This window comes from Balaenoptera ricei, chromosome 19, assembly GCF_028023285.1.
Source record: "Balaenoptera ricei isolate mBalRic1 chromosome 19, mBalRic1.hap2, whole genome shotgun sequence".
Classification (NCBI taxonomy): Eukaryota; Metazoa; Chordata; class Mammalia; order Artiodactyla; family Balaenopteridae; genus Balaenoptera; species Balaenoptera ricei.
In genome coordinates, this window is record NC_082657.1 from 5969905 (window position 1) to 5988200 (window position 18296).

The 18296-nt window shown below is 58.9% G+C and overlaps 1 protein-coding gene across 1 annotated transcript; it reads right to left on the reverse strand.

Moving 5' to 3' along the window:
* Positions 1-539: 539 nt before the first annotated feature.
* IGLON5 (IgLON family member 5) lies at positions 540-16867 on the reverse strand. Its single transcript, XM_059905949.1, has 8 exons — positions 16716-16867; positions 8068-8146; positions 7138-7370; positions 5426-5545; positions 3915-4049; positions 3583-3703; positions 2859-3013; positions 540-2141 (listed from the first exon to the last, which is right to left on the reverse strand). Exons 1-8 carry the CDS (start codon positions 16792-16794, stop codon positions 2053-2055), a joined length of 1011 nt encoding a protein of 336 aa, XP_059761932.1. The 5' UTR covers positions 16795-16867; the 3' UTR covers positions 540-2052.
* Positions 16868-18296: the final 1429 nt, after the last annotated feature.

Below are 18296 nucleotides of genomic sequence, written 5' to 3' on the forward strand. Positions count from 1 at the left end.
GTAAGTGAATGTGGGCATCAGGTAAGTTTTGATCCACTTACTCAAGTGATGTCCTCATGGACTCAGTTTCTCTAGACTTTCCACTCTGCATTCCATAGTGTTTCTGTCATTCTCGGGCTCCACGTGTTGTCTTCCCCACCATCGCTATCCCTATAGACCCAAGATCTCTCCATGCAATGGAGAAAAGGAACCCTGCAGATCTAGACTTCACACCATTGAGCCACATGATCCAGCAGAAGACCATCTCTTCTTGGGAAATCCACACAGCTCTGGTGTTCACTCTCTCATTAGTCTGGCTGGGTCACGTGCCCACCTCTAAACCAGTCACAGTGGGAAATGGGCTATGCTGAGTGGCTTAAGCCAATCGGGTCACCTCTGCAAATGGATCAATTCCAAATCGACCAAAGAGAAAAGGGAGGGCAGAAATGATGCTGGGGGGGCACCACCCATGACCACAACTCTCTGCCCTCCACTCACCCATATCCTTAATGACATTGACACCTGCAGGCGGAGACTTTGGAAAAAGGCGTTTATTGGTGCGGTGGTCTCAACACTCCCCATGACTTGGAACACACGGCCCCCAGGGCCCCCCGTCCCCCCTCCCTTGCACCCCTCCCCCTGCCCTCCCTGTCCCCCGGACCCTGGGAATGGAAGACAATGTGGGATGGGGCCCACGCCCCCGTCTGAGGTACAGTCACTGCCCCTTGCCCCTCTGCCCCTGCTCTGCCCTCTCTCCCCATCCCAAGCTCTGGGTGGTGTAGTTCAGGGTGGGTGTTTATAGAGGGTCTCCCGGGAGTTGGAGCTGGTGACTTGGCATCTTGGTCTGGGCTCAGGATGTCTGTGTGATGCCCCTCTCTCCCCCACTTTGTGTGATGTGGTGTGCCAGGGCGGGGTGTCCCTACAATCAGAGCTGAATTTACAGCCTCAGAGCCCCTTCCTGATAACAGTTGCCCATCCCGGGGGGAACTACAGCTGGTCACCAGCTACAGGACAGCTGGAGTTTGGACAATTGCTGGTCACAGCCGCTGGTGTGTGTGTGTGTGTGTCTGAGTGTGTGTGAGGGCGGTCAGGTCAGCCTTTGGGAGGCTCAGCCGGTGGAGAGGCCAGGGAGTGGTAGCCCAGCAAACCCACGCCTGTGGGCCGGCTGCAGGGGGGCTGGAGGCAGCTGGTTGGCGCTGCAGGTGGTCGAGGGGAGGGGGCAGGGTGGGGCAAAGCACTGAGACAGACAGGTGACAACAGGCACCAGCCTGACAGCTGGATGGAAGCACCGATTGGCCCAGGAGGGGGCCAGAAAGTCCAGGGCGGGGAGGGACAGGAAAAGTGGGAAGGTCTCAGGCCGCTGAGCCAGCGATGGGGCCTCTGGCTCCAGGCGGCCGGCCGGCTGACAGCAGGGAGGCCCAGAGCCAAGGAGATCCTGCACCTGCTCACAGAGTGAGCAGAGTGACAGCTTGACAGACAAGCGTGAGGCCCTTGCCCACTCCCAACCTGCCCAGGAGACGACCTTTCAACAGGGTGGGGAGCGGGTGGTGTGAATGCATATACTGGGAAAGCAGGGAGCCTGGAAAACCTCTCCTCACAGCTTCCGCCACGAAGCCCCCATACCTACCTCTAGCCAGAGGTGAGAGGCAGCAAGGTTGGGGGCAGTGGATGTGCGGGGTGTCGAGGAGGGAAAAGTGCTGAGCTCCCTTCCCCACCCATTCACACACACACACACACGCGCGCGCGTGCAGGCTCACGCTCACACCCACTACACACACACGATCCAGTTGACAGCCTGAGCTAAGAGAGGGATGTGGGGTGGCCGGGGGTGGGTCACAATCAGAAAGGTGAACGGTGGCGAGAATGGCTGTAGAAAGATGCATAATTTTGCGTTATCCCTCACAGTGATGGGTTCTGTAAAGATCTTTCCTCCTTCCCTTCCTTTTCCTCTCTTCTTCCTCGGCGGCCGAGAGCTCCTCTGCCCCCTCGAGACCCGCGGCGCTTGTTCCCCCTTCTCCTCTTGCTCTCGGCCTCAGGCCCCCCGCGGGGGCACTCCAGGGCACTGGATTCTTCCTACATCCTCCACCACAGCCAGCCCAGGGCGGAGAGGAGGGTCAGAGGCCCTGGGGGCCTCGGGGCCGAGTTCTCCAGGGATCCTGGGCCTGGGGAAAGAGAGGGGGTCAGGGGAGGAGGCCCAGAGTGGGGAGACCCCACGTGTGTCTCTCCCGGGCGTCTTGTCTCTGCTCTGAGGGTGTTGTCTGAGGATGCCTCCTGGGGAACTTTCTGGGCTTTCACTCAGTGCGCCTGTTCTCTGACTCTGTTTTAGTCTAAGCATCTGGCAGGTCACTGGCCGCTCCGCCTACAAAGCTCTTCCCACAGATCTTGGCAGGGCTGGCTTCTCTTGACCATTCAGGTCTCAGTTCAAAGGTTACCCCCTCCAGGAAGCTTTCTCTGATGAACTTATCCAATGCTACCATCCCCAGTTCTATTATTTATTTTCTTCATAGCCCTTATTGATATGCAAAATTATTTTTTTGCTTATTTATGTGTGTATTTGTTGGCTTTTCATTCTACTTATGTGTCTACCTGCTTATTGCTTTTCTACTACTGCTAGACCATAAGCCGTGCGAGTCCCTAGACCTTGGCTCTTGTGTGCGTTGCTGTGTCCCCAGCACCCAGTGCCTGGCCCTTCGTGGGCGCCCAGTGAATACGCCTGTAGAAGGGATCGGTTTCTTGCTGAGTCGAGGGTGCGTCTCTTTCCTAAGCTCGGGGACAGTCTGGGGGCGGCCCGGCATCTCCACCTCCCTGGCCCCGCCCATTCAGCCCCGGCCCCACCCACGCCACTCCGGCCCCGCCCCTCCTGCCGCTCAGTGACGCACGCAGGAGCCGCATGGAGGCGCTGGACATTCCCAGGCGGTTGGCTGCGCGACACGTGTAGTTGCCGTAATGCCGGGCGCTCACGTTGGCGAAGAGAAGCATCGAGCGGGTGCGCTCCGTCTGCACCTTCAGGCCCTCGGCGGTGCCACTGCTCAGCCTGCGGGGATCCGGGTCAGGGACCAGGCCGCAGGACCCCGGCCCGGGGCCCTCTCCAGGCGGAAAGCCCGGCCCCCTGACTGTCAGGCTCCCCGATTCCCTGGAGACCCTACCTTCTGTCCCCTACCCCAGCGACCCGCGGATCTCGGGCCACTCCCACCGACGCCCCTCTCCAGGCAGCCCAGCCCGTCAGGGACACTGGACTCTCTCTCAGTGTGTACCTCCGACCACTAGGGGCACCCAGGCCCCGCTGGACCCCAGACCCAATGGTCCCCTAACCCTAAAACTTCTCTGCCAGATCCTCAGTATCGACCCCCACCCCAGACCTTCTTCCTGAAGAGCCGGAGGAGACCAGGCTCCAGCATTCATCATCCTGGGACCCAAATTTCCAGTAAGCCACCACAGTTTCCCTGGGGCTCAGAGGACCCCAACACCTAGAAGCCGGACCCCCAAGTTCTCAGGAGCCAGTACTCTGCTCCCTCTGCACCCCCTCCCCGCGGTCCAAAGGACCAAGGACCCCACCACCACCACCACCATCACCACCACGGCGGGCCCCGGTGCCGTCCTCACAGTCTGTCATCCTTGTACCACTGGAAATCCGCGGGGGGCACCGCCATAGCTTCGCAGCGCAGGAGGGCGGCCCGGCCCACGGCTGTGCGGGCGCTGGTCACGTCCGTGATGGTCGGAGGATCTGGTGAGGGACCAGGGTCAGCGAATTCTCCTAGCCGGGTGGGGACGAAGGGGTCCCACCCCCAGCCCACTCCTCTCTCCTTACCAGGAGTCCAGGTCTCCAGCATCCCCCAACCCCCCCAAGACTCCTTCCTCACGCAGACCCCTCACACCCTTCATCCCCAGGGACCCAGGACCCGCCCTGCTTTCGTGCCCAGTGCCGGGGGGCTCACAGTTGACTGTGACCAGCACGCGGCGGCTGTCAGGTGCAGAGGTCACCCCGTTGTGAGTCACGCACTCGTATTCCCCGGCCTGGCCCCGCTGGATGTCGTAAATCTCAAGGATCTCGCCCTCGGAGGTGAAGCCATCTGTGGGGGGAGGGGAGGGGAGGGGGCGGGGCGGGGCCAGACACAAACACTTAACACGGGACAACACGGGCACAACACGGACACACATCAGCAGGGCGGACAGCGCAGGGCCTGGAGTGCCCGGGTCAGTGGGAATGGGGAGGGGCTTGCCAGGCCTGGGACCTCCTGCTAGGGGTGGGGCAGAGAATGAGAATCTGGGGCTTAGTAACTAGAACCCAGTGGGGAGGGTCCTAGAATTGGGGGCATTCAGGGGATACAGTGATCTGGGAGTCCATAACTCAGATCATGCGGCTCACAGGACCCAGTGGGGAGGATCCTAGGATCTTGGGGCTCAGAAAGATCTAGAAAATACAGACCCAGTGGGGGAGGATCCAGAGTTCTGGGATCTAGCCCTTGGGACCCAAGGAATCAGGATCTGGTGATTGGGATCAGCAATCCAGATATCTGGGGTCTTATGACAGAGCGCCGGCTCAGAAGACCCTCTGGGACTCAGAGCATCCAGGGATCCAGAAACTCGAGACCAGGACTGTGGGGCTCAGATGAACCAGGAGGGGAGGATCCAAGGATCTGAGACCTAGTTACTGGGTTCTGGGGTCCCAAGGGATCTAGTGACTGGCACAATTGGTCTCCAAAGACCCAGTGAGTGAGGATCTAGGGATCTGGGAAATGGTAGTAGAGATCTAGGCAAAAGGGGAGTGGGTGATGTCTGCGATCTGGAACGTCCCTTTCAGGCCCCTTGGCACTCTGTTTGGGGGCAGCCGTGATTCTTAGCCCTATCACTGGAATCACTTGAAGGGCTTGTTCAGACAGGTTGTGGTGGTGATGCGGGGAGGGGTGGTTCTGACTCATTAACTCTGGGGTGGGCCCAAGAATGTGCATTTCTGGCAAGTTTCCAGGTGATGCCAATGCTGCCAGCCTGGGGACCACACTTTGAGAAGCACTGGCCTAAGGCATCTGGCAGAGATGTAGTGATGTGCGCAGGAGACGGGAACGTGGGCCAGGGTCATGGCCGTAACCTGGCTCTGGCCATCTGGTGGTAGGGGTCTGAGTCCAGGAGAATCCTGTGAGCTGGGGGGGAAGAGACTGAGGCCACTGGGGTCGGGGATGTGGGGCAAGTTGGGATCTAGGAGGTGATTTGGAGGAAACAGCCCAGGCCTGGGATGGCAAGTGGGGAAGGCTCTAAGGCTCTGGGGTCTTCCACTGAAATAACAGGACCAGGGTAGGAGGGGGAAATCCAGTCATCACAAGGGTTCCGGGGGGAATCAAAGGAGGGGAGTAATGGGAGATTCTGGGTATCTAGCTAGGGATATGGGGAATTGAGAGGCCCAGACTGCGGAGTGAGGGAAGGGGCTTTTGGCCAGGAGTGGGGTCCTCACCTCGGAGCTGCCTCCAGGTGACCGTGGGCTCCGGCCGCCCCACGGCCAGGCAGAGCAGGTTCACGTTACTCCCCTCATTCACGGTCACAGGCGAAGAGATATTCACGATGCGGGCGGGGACTGCAGGCCAGAGGGAAGGTCAGTGAGAGGCCAGATGTGGGCTCCCAAGACCCAGGATCCAGGCCTGGCCCCTCCTTCTTCAGACCAGGATCCAGGCCCCCAGCTCCTCCCCCCTCAGACCCAGGGGTCCAGGCCCCCAGCCCCTCCTCCCTCAGACCCAGGGGTCCAGGCCCCCGGCCCCTCCCCCCTCAGACCCAGGGGTCCAGACCCTCAGCTCCTCCTCCCTCAGACCCAGGAGTTCCCGCCACCAAGCCCTCCTCCCTCAGACCCAGGAGTCCCCGTCCCCAGCCACTCCTCCCTCAGACCCAGGGGTCCAGGCCCCCAGCCCCTCCTCCCTCAGACCCAGGAGTCCCAGCTGACATTCCTCTGTCTTTCTGTAAGAAATCCTCTGTGTTTTCCATTCCCTCTGGGTCTGGCTCCTTCTCCAGCTGCTGGTCTTGTCTTCCTCACTCTTTCTCAGTCTCTCTCCACCTTCCTCCTAACTTGGTTTCTATTTTCTATCTTCTGGTCTGAATTCCTCCTTCCCCGTCTCTATTTTTATTGATTAGTATTATTATTTAAAAAAATTATTTAACGAATGCTCGTATGGCGCTTACTGTGTGTAAGCTTACAGTGTTCTAAGTGTTTGACAAAAATTAACCCATTAAACCCTCACTACTCCCTTCTGGGGTAGATGTTGCTATATTCATCAATTCTAACACACAGGGGCGTTTCCCACCTCGACCCCACCCGTTTGCACATTTCTCCAATCAGGATGGCTTTACGATGTAGGACGCCAGTGTTTAATTGGAAGGATTTTTTTTGTTTTGTTTTGTTTTTCCGTTTCTAGCAAGGCATAAAATAAAGGTGCCCCTTCCAACTGACGATGTTTTGGACTTGATACATGACAGCGTCATCCCCGTTTTGCAGATGAGGAGTCTGAGACCGCCCGGCTCGCTCTGGATCCCTCAGCCACTGGGTGGTGGCGGTGAGGTGGGAACCTGGGGGAATCTGGCTTCAGGTCGGGGCTTGTCAGCGGCCCCGCTGGGCTGTCCCTGTGGTCCTGTCTCTCCAAGTGCTCCCTGCCCTCCAGACCACCTCTGAGGCCGTGTGAGGCAGCCTCCTGCCCTCTCCGTGGATCTCTCCAGCCCCACCTCTCCCACTCTGCGCACCCAGCCCCCGCACGTGCTGTTCCTTTTCCGGGACCAGCCCCGCACCCACCCGAAGGTCTCAGCTCAGACGTTATGTCTGGGAAGCTGCCTGTCCTTGGAAAGTCACCTCCAAAGGGGCAGGGACAGCCTGCCTGGCTCCTTCTCTGTCCCCAGCCCGGGGAGCAATGCTTGCAGCTAGTAGGTGCTCCATAAACAGGGCTGAGTGGATGAACGCGCTCTTCCTCCGAGTTCACCCTCGCCCCTGTAGCGCTCCTGCCCTAGAAGTTGCCTGTGACGTTCCCTCCCTCTGCTTGGCTGGAATTCGTGAGGGCAGGGTGTGTGTCTGCCTCCCCATGGCTGTGTCCCAGGTATCGGCGAGGACATGAGGGTCCCCTGTCCCCTGCGCCCGCCACCCGGGCCCATCCCGCCCTCCCCCACCCAGGGCCTCAGCTGGGGGCTCACCGTGGACGATGAGGTAGACCTGAGTGGTGTACGGCTGGCGGCGGGTCTGGAAGGAGCAGGTGTAGAGGCCCTCGTCGCCCAGCCCCACCTGGGTGATGAGGATGGAGAACTCCTCGGGCGTGTTGGTGAGCAGCCGCACCCTCGGGTCACTGGTCCAGCGGTCGTTGCCCGCGTACAGGATGTTGGAGCGGTTCAGCCAGGCCACTCGGGTCACATGCTCGTCGATGAAGCAGCTGGCGGGGAGGACGAGGGCAGGGTGGTTTTCTTCTATCCCTCACCCCCGCCTGGCCCTCCAGGGTCCCCCGTCGCGGGGGCTTGGTGGTGGTGGTAGGAAGGCCCACTGCATCTCCAGTTCCCACTGCAGTCCTTGGAGGCAGGTATGACTGCACCCACTTTACAGGTGGGCAAACTGAGCCTCAGTGAGGGAGAGCTGTGAGCCCAAGTGCACAACAGAATGACAGCTGATGGTTATTGAGTGATTGTTGTGTGTCAGAGACCCAAAAAGAGGGGGACAGACACACTGGGGGAGAGGGACAAAGATGCAGAATGATGAGGGACCCAGAGATAGAAGGACAGAGACCCAGAGAGAGGGTGACAGAGACTCAGAGAGAGGGAGACAGACCCAGACTGGGGAGGCAGAGAGCTGGGGGAGTGTAAGCCCGGCTCTCACTGAGCAGGCACAGTGTGCCAGGCTCTCTAAGCTCAGGGCGTGTGTACAGACTCTTGAATCCTCACAACAACCCAGGTGGTGGTCACCATTCCTCCACCCATTTGACAGATGGGGACACTGAGGCCCAGGGGTGGACCTGGGCCCAGAGTCTGGGCCCCAGTGACCTCTCTCTTGACAGGGGAGGTGTGGGCTGTGCCTGGGGGTCAGGACCATTTCCCCCCAAGCAAGGTGAAGGGGCAGCACCCTCCGGGTCTCCCTACCTGAGCGTGGCGTTGTCACCTTCGCACACTGTGTAGTTGTCCGCAGGGGAGCTGAACTCCAGGCTCTGGGACAGCAGCCCTGTGGAAGGGAGGGCAGCTCAGCTCGGCGGGACTGTACACATCTGTACACACACACACACACACACACCCCAGCAGATACAGACACTTCCCACACCCACCAGCACACACGTTCACTGTTGTTTTCAGAGACACACATGGCAGACACACTCAGAGCAGATACACGCAGCACCTTCCCACAAGCCCACACTGACCCAGACAGACTGGGACACACAAACCTATGCACCTCCAGAGACATTGAGACAACACACAATCACACACACAAACACACATGTACGTGCACACAGACACATGTACACAATACATATACACAGAGGTGCTGTGTACAGACGTGCACACACACAGACATTTGCACAGATTCACAATTACAGAACTGCATATGCGCAGATACAAACAGATATGCACAGGTGTGCACACAGGTACGTCTACAAGCACAGATACACATGTACACAGACACACACGCAGACATGGCACAAGGCACACACATACATGTTCACAGTGTACAGACACATACACACAGATTCAAGAATACACACATACACAGATATCCGTGTACACAGGCACACATACACATATTCACAGACTCACGAGTACATAGATACACATATACACAGATACATATACAGATGTAACAGACATGTGCACACAGATACACACAGGTACACACATTAATTCAGAAACACGTGGAAAGACATGCTTCAGGGAGATACTCAACACCCACATAAGTGCACACAGACATCCAGACATGCAAATGCAAACGCACACAAACACGGATGGAGGCGAATATCCACGCGCACACATGTCTATCACAGACGCCCAGGACGCGCTGAGGCGTGCTACAGAGACCCTCGCGTCTACACAGACTCCCCCGTGTGCCCGTGCCCGGTGGGGCACGCCCTTGAGGGCGCATACCCACGCCTGCCTGCGCGCTGCAGCGCCCCCCCGCCCCCCGCCATTCATCTCTCTGTGGACCGTGGCCAGCGGCTGGACTGGGGCCAGGGAGTGGGAGCTGGGCACGTGGAGGCGGCGGATGGAGACAGCACCAGGAGGGGAAAGGAGGATGCCAATGACCTTGGACGCCTGAGCGGCACGGGCCTACACTGGGCTGCCCTGGCCCCCGCCCCAGGATGAGGAGCTCATTAATCTAATGAGTTAATTGCCCGTGTCCCGCCAACGACTCCCGGAGGCCCTCTCCATCAGCAGCCCCTCTGGACGGGGCTGGGCCAGAGCCAGTGCAGTGGGCTCGCCAGGCCCTGGGGGTTTGCAGCCCCTCACCCTGGGCTCGCCCGGGCCAGAGTCGCTCCTGTAATCTGAAGGGCCCTGGAGGGAGGGAAGGGACTTGCCCGTCCTGAGCTGTGCAGAGAGGATGCCGCCACGCACAACCCTAGTAACAGGAGGGGGCGGCCAGGGGACAGACAGACACACACACAGTCACCGGCGTCCGGGAAAGATGCGCAGAGCCCGCCCGGGGGCCAGGAGATAGCCCCACGCATGGCAATGGGTCCTGCTCAGAGGGACAGAGACCTACATACTCATGCTGACGCACACAGCCCAGGACACACACCCAGGAGAAGGTCAGTTAGGACAGACAACTCTCTCCAAGAAGCATGCGTCTCAGCCGTCAGAGGGAGAACTCCAGGCCAAGCCGCCACGGCACCCCGACCCTCCCCACCATATACAACCGGACCCACACGGTTACCCGGACGCCAGCGGGCCCACACGCGCAGGTGCAAAGTCTACACGCGGCTACAGCCCTACCTGGAGGGCTGTCTCTCTCTCTCACACACACACACACACACACACACACACACACACACACACACTGGCTGATTCGGTCACAGTGACACTACCAGCGGGAGGGCTGTGCTCACCCCCGGCCCTGGAAAGTCGTGCATGAAGATACGGCCTGTGCAGTGAAACAGCGACACAGTTGCAGCCTCTCAAATGCAAAGGGGCTGCCCTGGGCCAAGAATCGGGCGCATGCAGTCAGGCTGTCACCTATGATCAGATCACACACAGCCCTGTCCGCACACACACACCCACAGCCCACAGGATTTGTCATACCCCTGGTCACACACATCCTAGACCAAGCTTTCTCCATCTCGGCACCACTGACATTGGGGGCTGGATGATTCTTCATTGTGGGGCCGTCCTGTGCGGTGTAGGATGTTCCGCAGCTCCCCTGGCCTCGACCCCCTAGACGCCAGTAGCTCCCCTGCCCCAAGCAAAATTACCTCTGGACATTGCCAGATACCTCCCAGGGGGCGAAATCACCCCACCTGCCCCCCCTCCCCCCAGCCCTGTGACGGCCACTGTCTAGGGTTCAAGGAGGACAACCCCAGTCTGGGGGTTGAAGAGGAAGCTGTCCAAGGTGCCCCACTTCAGGGAAGAACCCAGGGCTCCTGAGCTCAGGCTAGGGCCCTGGGGGGCGGGGTGTGGACCTCACAGAGGTGGGCAGGATCTTAATCATATGTCCAGCAGACAGAAAAACAGACAGACACACACACACTCCTTGCCAGAGGGATCTTTCCAACACTCGGAGTGGCCCCCAGGACGAAGTCCCAGCCCCTCAGCCTGGAGTCCGGGGTCCTGGCGTCACTCTCTTGCTTCCTCTCCCCTAGTGTAGCGCAGCTCTGCATTTCCCACTTTTCTCCCCTCTCCCTCCTTCCCACTGCTTCCCATCAAAACGCTTCTCCTTCTCCAGGGACCTAGTATATGGGGGCCTCTCCTAGGAGAGATGGCCCATCCGAGCCCATGTGAGCTCCCGCTCTGCTCCCAGAGCTCCGTGGACCAGAGTTCTCTGCCTCCCCCAGCTGCTCCTCCAGGGCAGGGCCTGGCTCAGACCATCTGCTTCCCCAGCACGCCCACCTGGGCCCTGGCTGCGGGCAGTCTCGGGAGATGAGTGATGAAGTTATCTCAAGTGGGTCTTCGATTCCTGGTCTGTGTGTCTATACATTTGGATGTTGTGGGTCTGCATGTCTGTCTCACACAGTTCCCAGACTCCAGGCTCAGGAGGACCCTCCATGCTGTGTGACCTTGGGTAAGTCCCTTCCCCTCTCTGGGCTCTGGTAAATGGGGGCGGGGGTCCGGTTAGCCATTCCACCACCCTGTCTGTCACCGGGCCCGGCCCCTCCCTCTGTCTCAGTCCCAGTCACCCTGTACTGTTTTCAGGTCTGCTTTCCTCACCAGACGGGAGCCTCTTAGGGCAGGGCCTGGGTCTCCCCACCTCCAGCATCACCCAGCTCAGGGCCTGGTCCACAGGAGGCCTCAAGAGATGTTTAATATAAAAATAAACAAGCTAGTGCACATGAGGTCCCCTCTGCAGGAATTCTCCTTGGGAAACTCCGACTCCCTACCCCCTCCAGCCCTAGTCTGTGTTCCCACAATGCCTGGACTACCTCCCTTACAGCTGTGGTGACTGTATCTGTCTCCCCCAGCAGACTATAAGTTTCTTTTTTTTTTTTTGACCATACCACGCGGCATGTGGGATCTTTGTTCCCTGACCAGGGATTGAACCCGTGCCCCCTGCAGTGGAAGTGCGGAGTCCTAACCCCTGGACCGCCAGGGAAGTCCCAGCTATAAGTTTCTTGAGGGCAGAGCCTGGGTCTGACTCAGGTCTGTATCCCCAGCATCTTCCAGCACAGGGCCTGGCCTGGAAAGCCTTGGGAAATATTTGTTGAATGAGTGAATGTAAATGGATTCCTACAACATGCTTTGCCACCTCTTGGACACTTACACATTCTTCAAAACCCCAACTCAAACGCCCCCTCCTCCCCAAGGACCTCCCTGACTGTTCAAGGCAGAGAGTCTCCACTCTCTCTACTGCGTACCCTCTGATTCAGCTGGGACACTGTCCAGTGGTGTCTGCCCTACCTGACCAGGAGTTCCCTGAGGGCCCGAATCTTGGTTGTGTCCCCCAGAGCTGGGCTTAGCTCCAAGCGGGGAACTGTTTGTAGAGGGGATGGATGGTCTCTAGAGACTTGCTAAGAAAGCCCTAAGGAGCCTGGGTTGATAAGATCAAATGTCTGTCCCCCTGTTTCCTGGCTGGGTGACCCCCGGCCAGTCTGAGCCTCAGTTTCCCCAACTGTAGAAAGGAGAAAAATAGTAGTTCTTCCCTAGGAGGGTTTCTTTGTCAGGGATTCCATGAGAATGTACAAGCAAAATGTTTAGCTCAGCACTTAGCAGGCAAAAAGGGCCCAAGAAATGCTAGCTGACCTAACAGCACCTTCTTTTTAAAGAAACATCTATTGTTATCCCCCGGTTCGGTGTCGGTCCCCTGGGAGTGGAGGGAGGGGGGGCAGAGCGGGTCTGGCCTGTAGGTTGCTCTATGCCCAGCACCCGCCCCTGAGTCGGCGACGCATGTAAAGATGCGGTCAGCATCTGCTCTGCCACGACCATGCCAGCATGACCAGGCTGCTAAAAGAACGGACCGGGGAGCTGGGCTGCCAGGGTGGAAATCCCAGCTGTGCCACTGGGTTGCACAAGTTACTTCCCCCTCCCTGAGACTCAGTTTCCCCACCTGTAAAGTGGGGACGATCATCGTGCCTCCCTCACGGGGTTGTGGGGGAGAGGATGAAAGGAGGTCACCCAAGCAACGGGCTCAATACAGTGCCTGCTAGTTAAGTGCTTGCAAACAGCTCTATGTGTGTTGGCTGATGGGATGGTTACGGGGCAGGTGCCAGCCTGGCGGGAGATCCAGTGGTGATGGGACGGACCACACGGGTCTCTGCCAGTCCAGACCAGTGGCTCTCGTACCCGTTTGATAAACCAAGGGATGAAGGTTGCAGTGGGTGAATTCCCTTCTCTTGAGAGAAGGGGATTTCTAGGACTTCCCTGGTGGCGCAGTGGTTAAGAATTTGCCTGCCAATGCAGGGGACACGGCTTCGAGCCCTGGTCCAGGAAGATCCCACGTGTCGCGAAGCAACAAAGCCCATGAGCCACAACTACTGAGCCTGTGCTCTAGAGCCCTCGAGCCACAAATACTGAGCCCACGTGCTGCAACTGCTGAAGCCCGTATGCCTAGAGCCTGTGCTCCGCAACAAGAGAAGCCCTCGCAAGGAGAAGCCCGCGCACCGCAAGGAAGAGTAGCCTCTGCTCGCCGCAACTAGAGAAAGCCCGCGCGCAGCAATGAAGACCCAACGCAGCCAAGCAAACAAACAAACCAAAAAAAAAAACGAAAAAAAAAAAAAAGAGAGAAGGGGATTTCTAACAAGCTGAGTGACCTTGAGCTGGACATAAGAACCGCCTGCCGCCCCTCAAAGGAACTCAGGCGGAAATGGGACCCTCCAATGAAGGGGATGCTTAGATTCCACCGTCCCAGAACTCACAGATGGGGAAACCGAGGCCCAGGAGTGTGTGTGAACTTGTGGCGGGCGTTTGGGGAGGAGACGCCGGGCTGGAGGGAGGGGTGGGGGCCGCGTGAGTGCGGGTCCGTGTGGCTTTGGCAGAGAAGAGCCGTGAGAAGGGGCCGGGCCTGGTCTAACGGCCACTGAGGAGCCCCCAGAGCCCTCTTCCTCTTTGCTGATCTCCCAAGTCCTTCTTAGCACTGACGCCCGGAGTCTGGCTGCAGAGCCAAGAGCCCGGGAACCTTCCACATGCTGGCTGTTTCTTTCCGCCGGTTCTCGCCGCAGGGCCTTTGCCTCTGCCATTCCCTCGGGATCTTTCCAAGGCTGATTTCTCCCCTCCTTTCAGTCTGAACTCCCCTCAGCTGCTCAGACACCACCTGAGGTCACAAGGCCAACTTCTGCCGAGTCATTCTTATTTTCTCGACGTGACTCATCACATTCTGAAATTACCTGTTTACTTCTGAGGGTTTTTTTTTACTTTGTGGATCTCTCTCCATCCCACGAGGATGTAAGCTCTGCGAGGGCAGGGACTTCACTGCTGTGTTTATAGATTCCCAGTGCTTAGAACAGCGACTCTGTGCTCAGTAAATACCTGTTAAATGAGCCGATGACGCGGCGCCCACAGTCCAGACAAATCGGGGGCCTGGGGGGGTCACCCATGCCCAGGTTCACCCTGTCCCCCTCCGTGTAATATGGCAAAGGAACTGCCCCCAAATCTCCTGCAGCATCTACTTTTCTAAGTGGATGTGTGTGTGTGTGTGTGTGTGCGTGTGTGTGTGTGTGTGTGTGTGTGTGTTGGCATAAAGAATTTGGGGTGGGGGGAAGGCACGATAGAACAATATCTACAGATGCTGGGGAGGTAGAGTTAAGTGGGGAAAAAGTGCCAGTTTTGCAGAGAAATGGCTTTATTTTGTTTCTATCTGGGGAAAAACATCAACAAACTAACCAATCCCTTACAGATGCTGAACTGCGCGCGTCTGACTGTGTAGGTGGGAGAAGGCTGGGGACGCTGGGCCAGGGCTATGGACCCCGGCTCCCTGTCGAGAGTGGGTTTGGGGAGGGTAGGGGAGCGGGAAGCAGTGGGGTTTGCTCTTATGCATATTTGTAGTGGATGGTTCACTTTATGCTTTCCTCCCGTAATCTGGAAACCATCCAATGAATAAAAGAGAGGAGGGGATGCAATTTGGTGTGTCTTCCACCGGCTTTTTCTCAGTCCCAACGGTCAGAGGGTGGTGGGTGAGTGGGGCTCTCTTTCTGCCTCCTTAATCCCGTCTCAGCTCATCCCCCGCTCTGCCCTGTCTCCCTCGCTCGCAGTTCTCTGATGGGGAACAAAAGGCCCAGAGATGGGACTGGACTTGACCTAGGTCACAGACCACCTCCTGGTTCCACTAAGATCCCAGCCCAGCACCTGTGAACAGCAGTGATTTCTAGGGTTCTGAAGAGTAAAAGTAGAAGGAAAGTGGGAAGTTACTTGAGAGTAAAGGAAGAGAGGGAGAGAGCTAACGGGAGACAGCCAGAGACAGTGAAAGCACAAGGAGGAAAATGAGTGGGTGAGATGAGACCTGAGTTCCCAGAAGTGAATGAGGACCAAGGCACATCTCAGGGGCCAGAAAGAGACAGAGAGACACATGTGGTGTGACATGGAGAAGCAGTTCCAGAGGCAGGGAGGGACAGATGTGAAATTGTGCTGAGCCCAGCAGGGATGGAGAGAAGGGGACCCAGAGACAGAGACAAACGGAATGTCACCCAGAGCCAGGGAGCCTCCGGAAATGGCTGAGATGTGAGAGAGACCTCAGGAGACAAGTGACAGAGACAGAGACACAGACAGGCAGGGATTCAGACGGGTCAAGTGGGAGGGGCACTCAGACGGTCTGCACCAGGGAGGGAGGGACCCTCCGGCTCAGCATCCTGTGTCCTGTGTGTGCAGGGCCGGGTTTGTGTGACCGTGGGTGTCTGCAGGTGCGGCTCCGGGTCAGACCGGGGGGATGGGTGTTTACGTGGCTGTGCGAGGCCGGTGTGTGTGGGCGGGTGGCTCAGAGCCGCTGGCGCTGTCTCGCTGAGACTGTTGGGGGTTCTAGGGTGTTCCCGATTGTTTGTCCCTGGCTCTGTGATCCTGGCTTGGGGCAGGGCCTGGGGGAATCCTCCGAATTAACCCTGTCCCCTGCCCCCTGCCTTCTTGCTCTCCCCTCCTCTCCTTAGGGAGCATCTCCTGGACCATCCCCAGGTTGCCAGCCCGCTGGGGAGACACAAGATCCAGCTACACGTCCTCTAAACAGAGACTGCCAAGTTCACTCCCCAGCCCCCCCCTCCCCACTTTCCATTCTCCCCTTCCTGCTCAACAAAAGACCAGCCCCAGTCCCCCTCCCCCACTGGGAGGGCTGAGTTTAACCCTTTGACCCCGTGTTAACCCTTCCCTTCCCTCCCTCCTCAATCTGCCCGTCTCTTAGGCTCCGTCCTGCCCTGAACCCAAATATTCAGCCAGAGCTTTCCACATCTGAGTCCCCAGCCCAGCGCCCCAACTTCTTGGATCTCCAGCTCCATTGCCCCCCCACATAACTGCAACCCTCCAAATACTAATACTTTCTCCCAACCTAGACCACCCAGCTGGGGAATTTCAGCCCCTTCCCAGCTGGGAGACCAGACCCCACCCCCTTCTTTTCCCGGCCCTGGGACGGAGGTCTATGGACACCCCTGCCCCCTCCTCTTACTGACCCTGGGAAGACACCATCCCCCCAACCTTTCTCCAGAAACGCCTACCCCAGCCCTCAGGCAGGGACCCCCTGCGGGACCCTCTCCACGCAGAGATGAAGACCCCCGACGGGCCATCCCTCTTCCTACCCTCCTCCCACCCCCACCTACTCAGTTCAGAGATCCTGCCCGGGGACCCTTACTGAGCTTCTATCTCCCTCCCCGATCCGGAGCCGCAGACTCCCGCCCCCAGGCCGGTACCAGGTGTCCGAGACCCTCTCGCCGGCCCGGAGAAGCACACCTCCGCCCCTAGGCCCAGGCTCGGGCCCCAGGACGCGGACCCCCGCCCCCGGGCATGGATCCAGACGTCCGAGGACCCCTTTCCCAGCCAGAGGATGCAGCCCCCGCCCCCGGGCCCAGACCTCCGCGTCCGGGGGCCTCCTCTTCCCTGCCCAGGGTTGCACCCTCCCCCGCCCCCAATCCCCGCCCGGGACCCTGGAGTCCCGGCCGAGCCCCCCGCCCCCGGCGCTGCGGTACCTCGACTGATGACGGCCAGGCCGGCCAGGGCGGCGGCGGCGAGAAGCCGGAGCCGGGCCCCGGGCGCAGGGGGGGGCATCGCGGCAGCGGCGGCGCGAAGGGGGAGGGGAAAGGGGGGGCCGGTCCGGGGCGCGCGAGGCCTGGGGGGAGAGGGGGAGGGGGAGGGGGGGACCCCGCCTGCGGCTGCACCGGCCCGGGGGGCGGCGGGGGCGGGGGGAGGGGGCTGGGGGGGCGCGACGAGGCGGCCGGAGCTGCTGCAGACCCGGGGAGGGGGCGGTGCTGACGGGCAGGAAGGCCGACCAATCAGGGGAGGCGGGGGGCCGGGGAGGCGGGGCCGAGGAGGGTTGCTCGGTGGAGGGAGAGGCCTTTGTTACTGCGGCCCGGCCCCTACCCCCTCCCGCCCCCGGCGTCCACACGGCTTCCCACCTCGGATCCCTAGAACCCCGGGTCTGGGACACTTTTCCTGGAGCCCACCTCCCTCCTGCTTCAGGTCCCCATCTCATCCTCCCTCAGACCCAGAAATTCCGGCCCCCCAACCCCAGGAGTCCGGGCCCCCAGCCCCCTCAGGCCCAGGGGTCTGCTCCCCAAGTCCCCACCTCCCCCAGACCCGGGAATCAGAACTCCCAGCCCCCTCTTTCTGTGGGACATAGTTCTGCTTCTCCATCTACTTTCATGAATAGCACTGACTTTGGGGTGAAATTTCCTTCTTCCGTCCATCCCAACCCTCATCCCCAGGATAACAGGGGACTGGGGAGAGACTGGGGGACTTGACCTTGGGAGATGGGAATCCAGGGTTCAGGTACAAAGAATCCCCACTGCTCATTCTTTCAGTCACTTGGCTGTGGCGGGACCTTGGACGAGTCACTTCTTTCCCCAGAATCTCAGTGTCTTCCTTGCAAGATGGAATCATCTCTATTTCTCAAGGTTATTGAGAAGAACAACGGAGATCCTGCTAGCTCAGCCCGGTGACCTAACAACCTGAAGTTAGTTCTTCCTCCTGGTCCCACTATGCATCCATTTACCGGGTATCGTCCTCCCTCCTGGTCCACCAGGTATCCCTGTCCCCTGTGCCCCCATCTAGGCTCTGAGGCAAGAGAACAATCCCTGAGCCCACTCCATGTCTGGGGCACTTGGAGGCAGAAGTTTTTGAAGTCACCCCCTAGGGGCTGTTTAACTGCAAAAGCATATCCATCCTCTATTCCTACTGCCCCCCACCCCAAATCCAATCTGTCTGCAAGAGAGGCTAGCTCGGCCTCCACCTTCAAAACAGATCTCTACTCTGTCCTCTTCTTCCCACTCCACCCTTCTCTGAGCTGTCACGTCTCCCCTGGATGACTGCTCTGAAGGCAGCAGCCAATGCCCTGGTCTCTAGGCTTCCGCCTTCAGATCAACAAGCACTGGGCTCATAAACCAGCTGATGCTACTACACTGCCTCACTCACTCAGCTCCAGCTGCTGTGGCCTTCATTCGGCTCCTTGAACAAGCCCAACTTGTTCCAACCTCAGGGCCTTTGCACTTGCTGTTCCCTCTGCCGGAATGCTCTTCTCACTAGATTGACACAAGACTCTTTCTTATCATTCA

Excerpts from the sequence above, each read along its gene's own strand:
- IGLON5 (XM_059905949.1), bottom strand. The coding sequence starts at position 16,794 with ATGCCCCCCCCTGCGCCCGGGGCCCGGCTCCGGCTTCTCGCCGCCGCC. Across the intron at positions 7,371-8,067 it reads GGTGACAACGCCACGCTCAG|CTGCTTCATCGACGAGCATG; the intron begins GTAGGGAGACCC and ends CCTCCCCGCCAG. Across the intron at positions 5,546-7,137 it reads GGTCTACCTCATCGTCCACG|TCCCCGCCCGCATCGTGAAT; the intron begins GTGAGCCCCCAG and ends TCTGGCCTGCAG.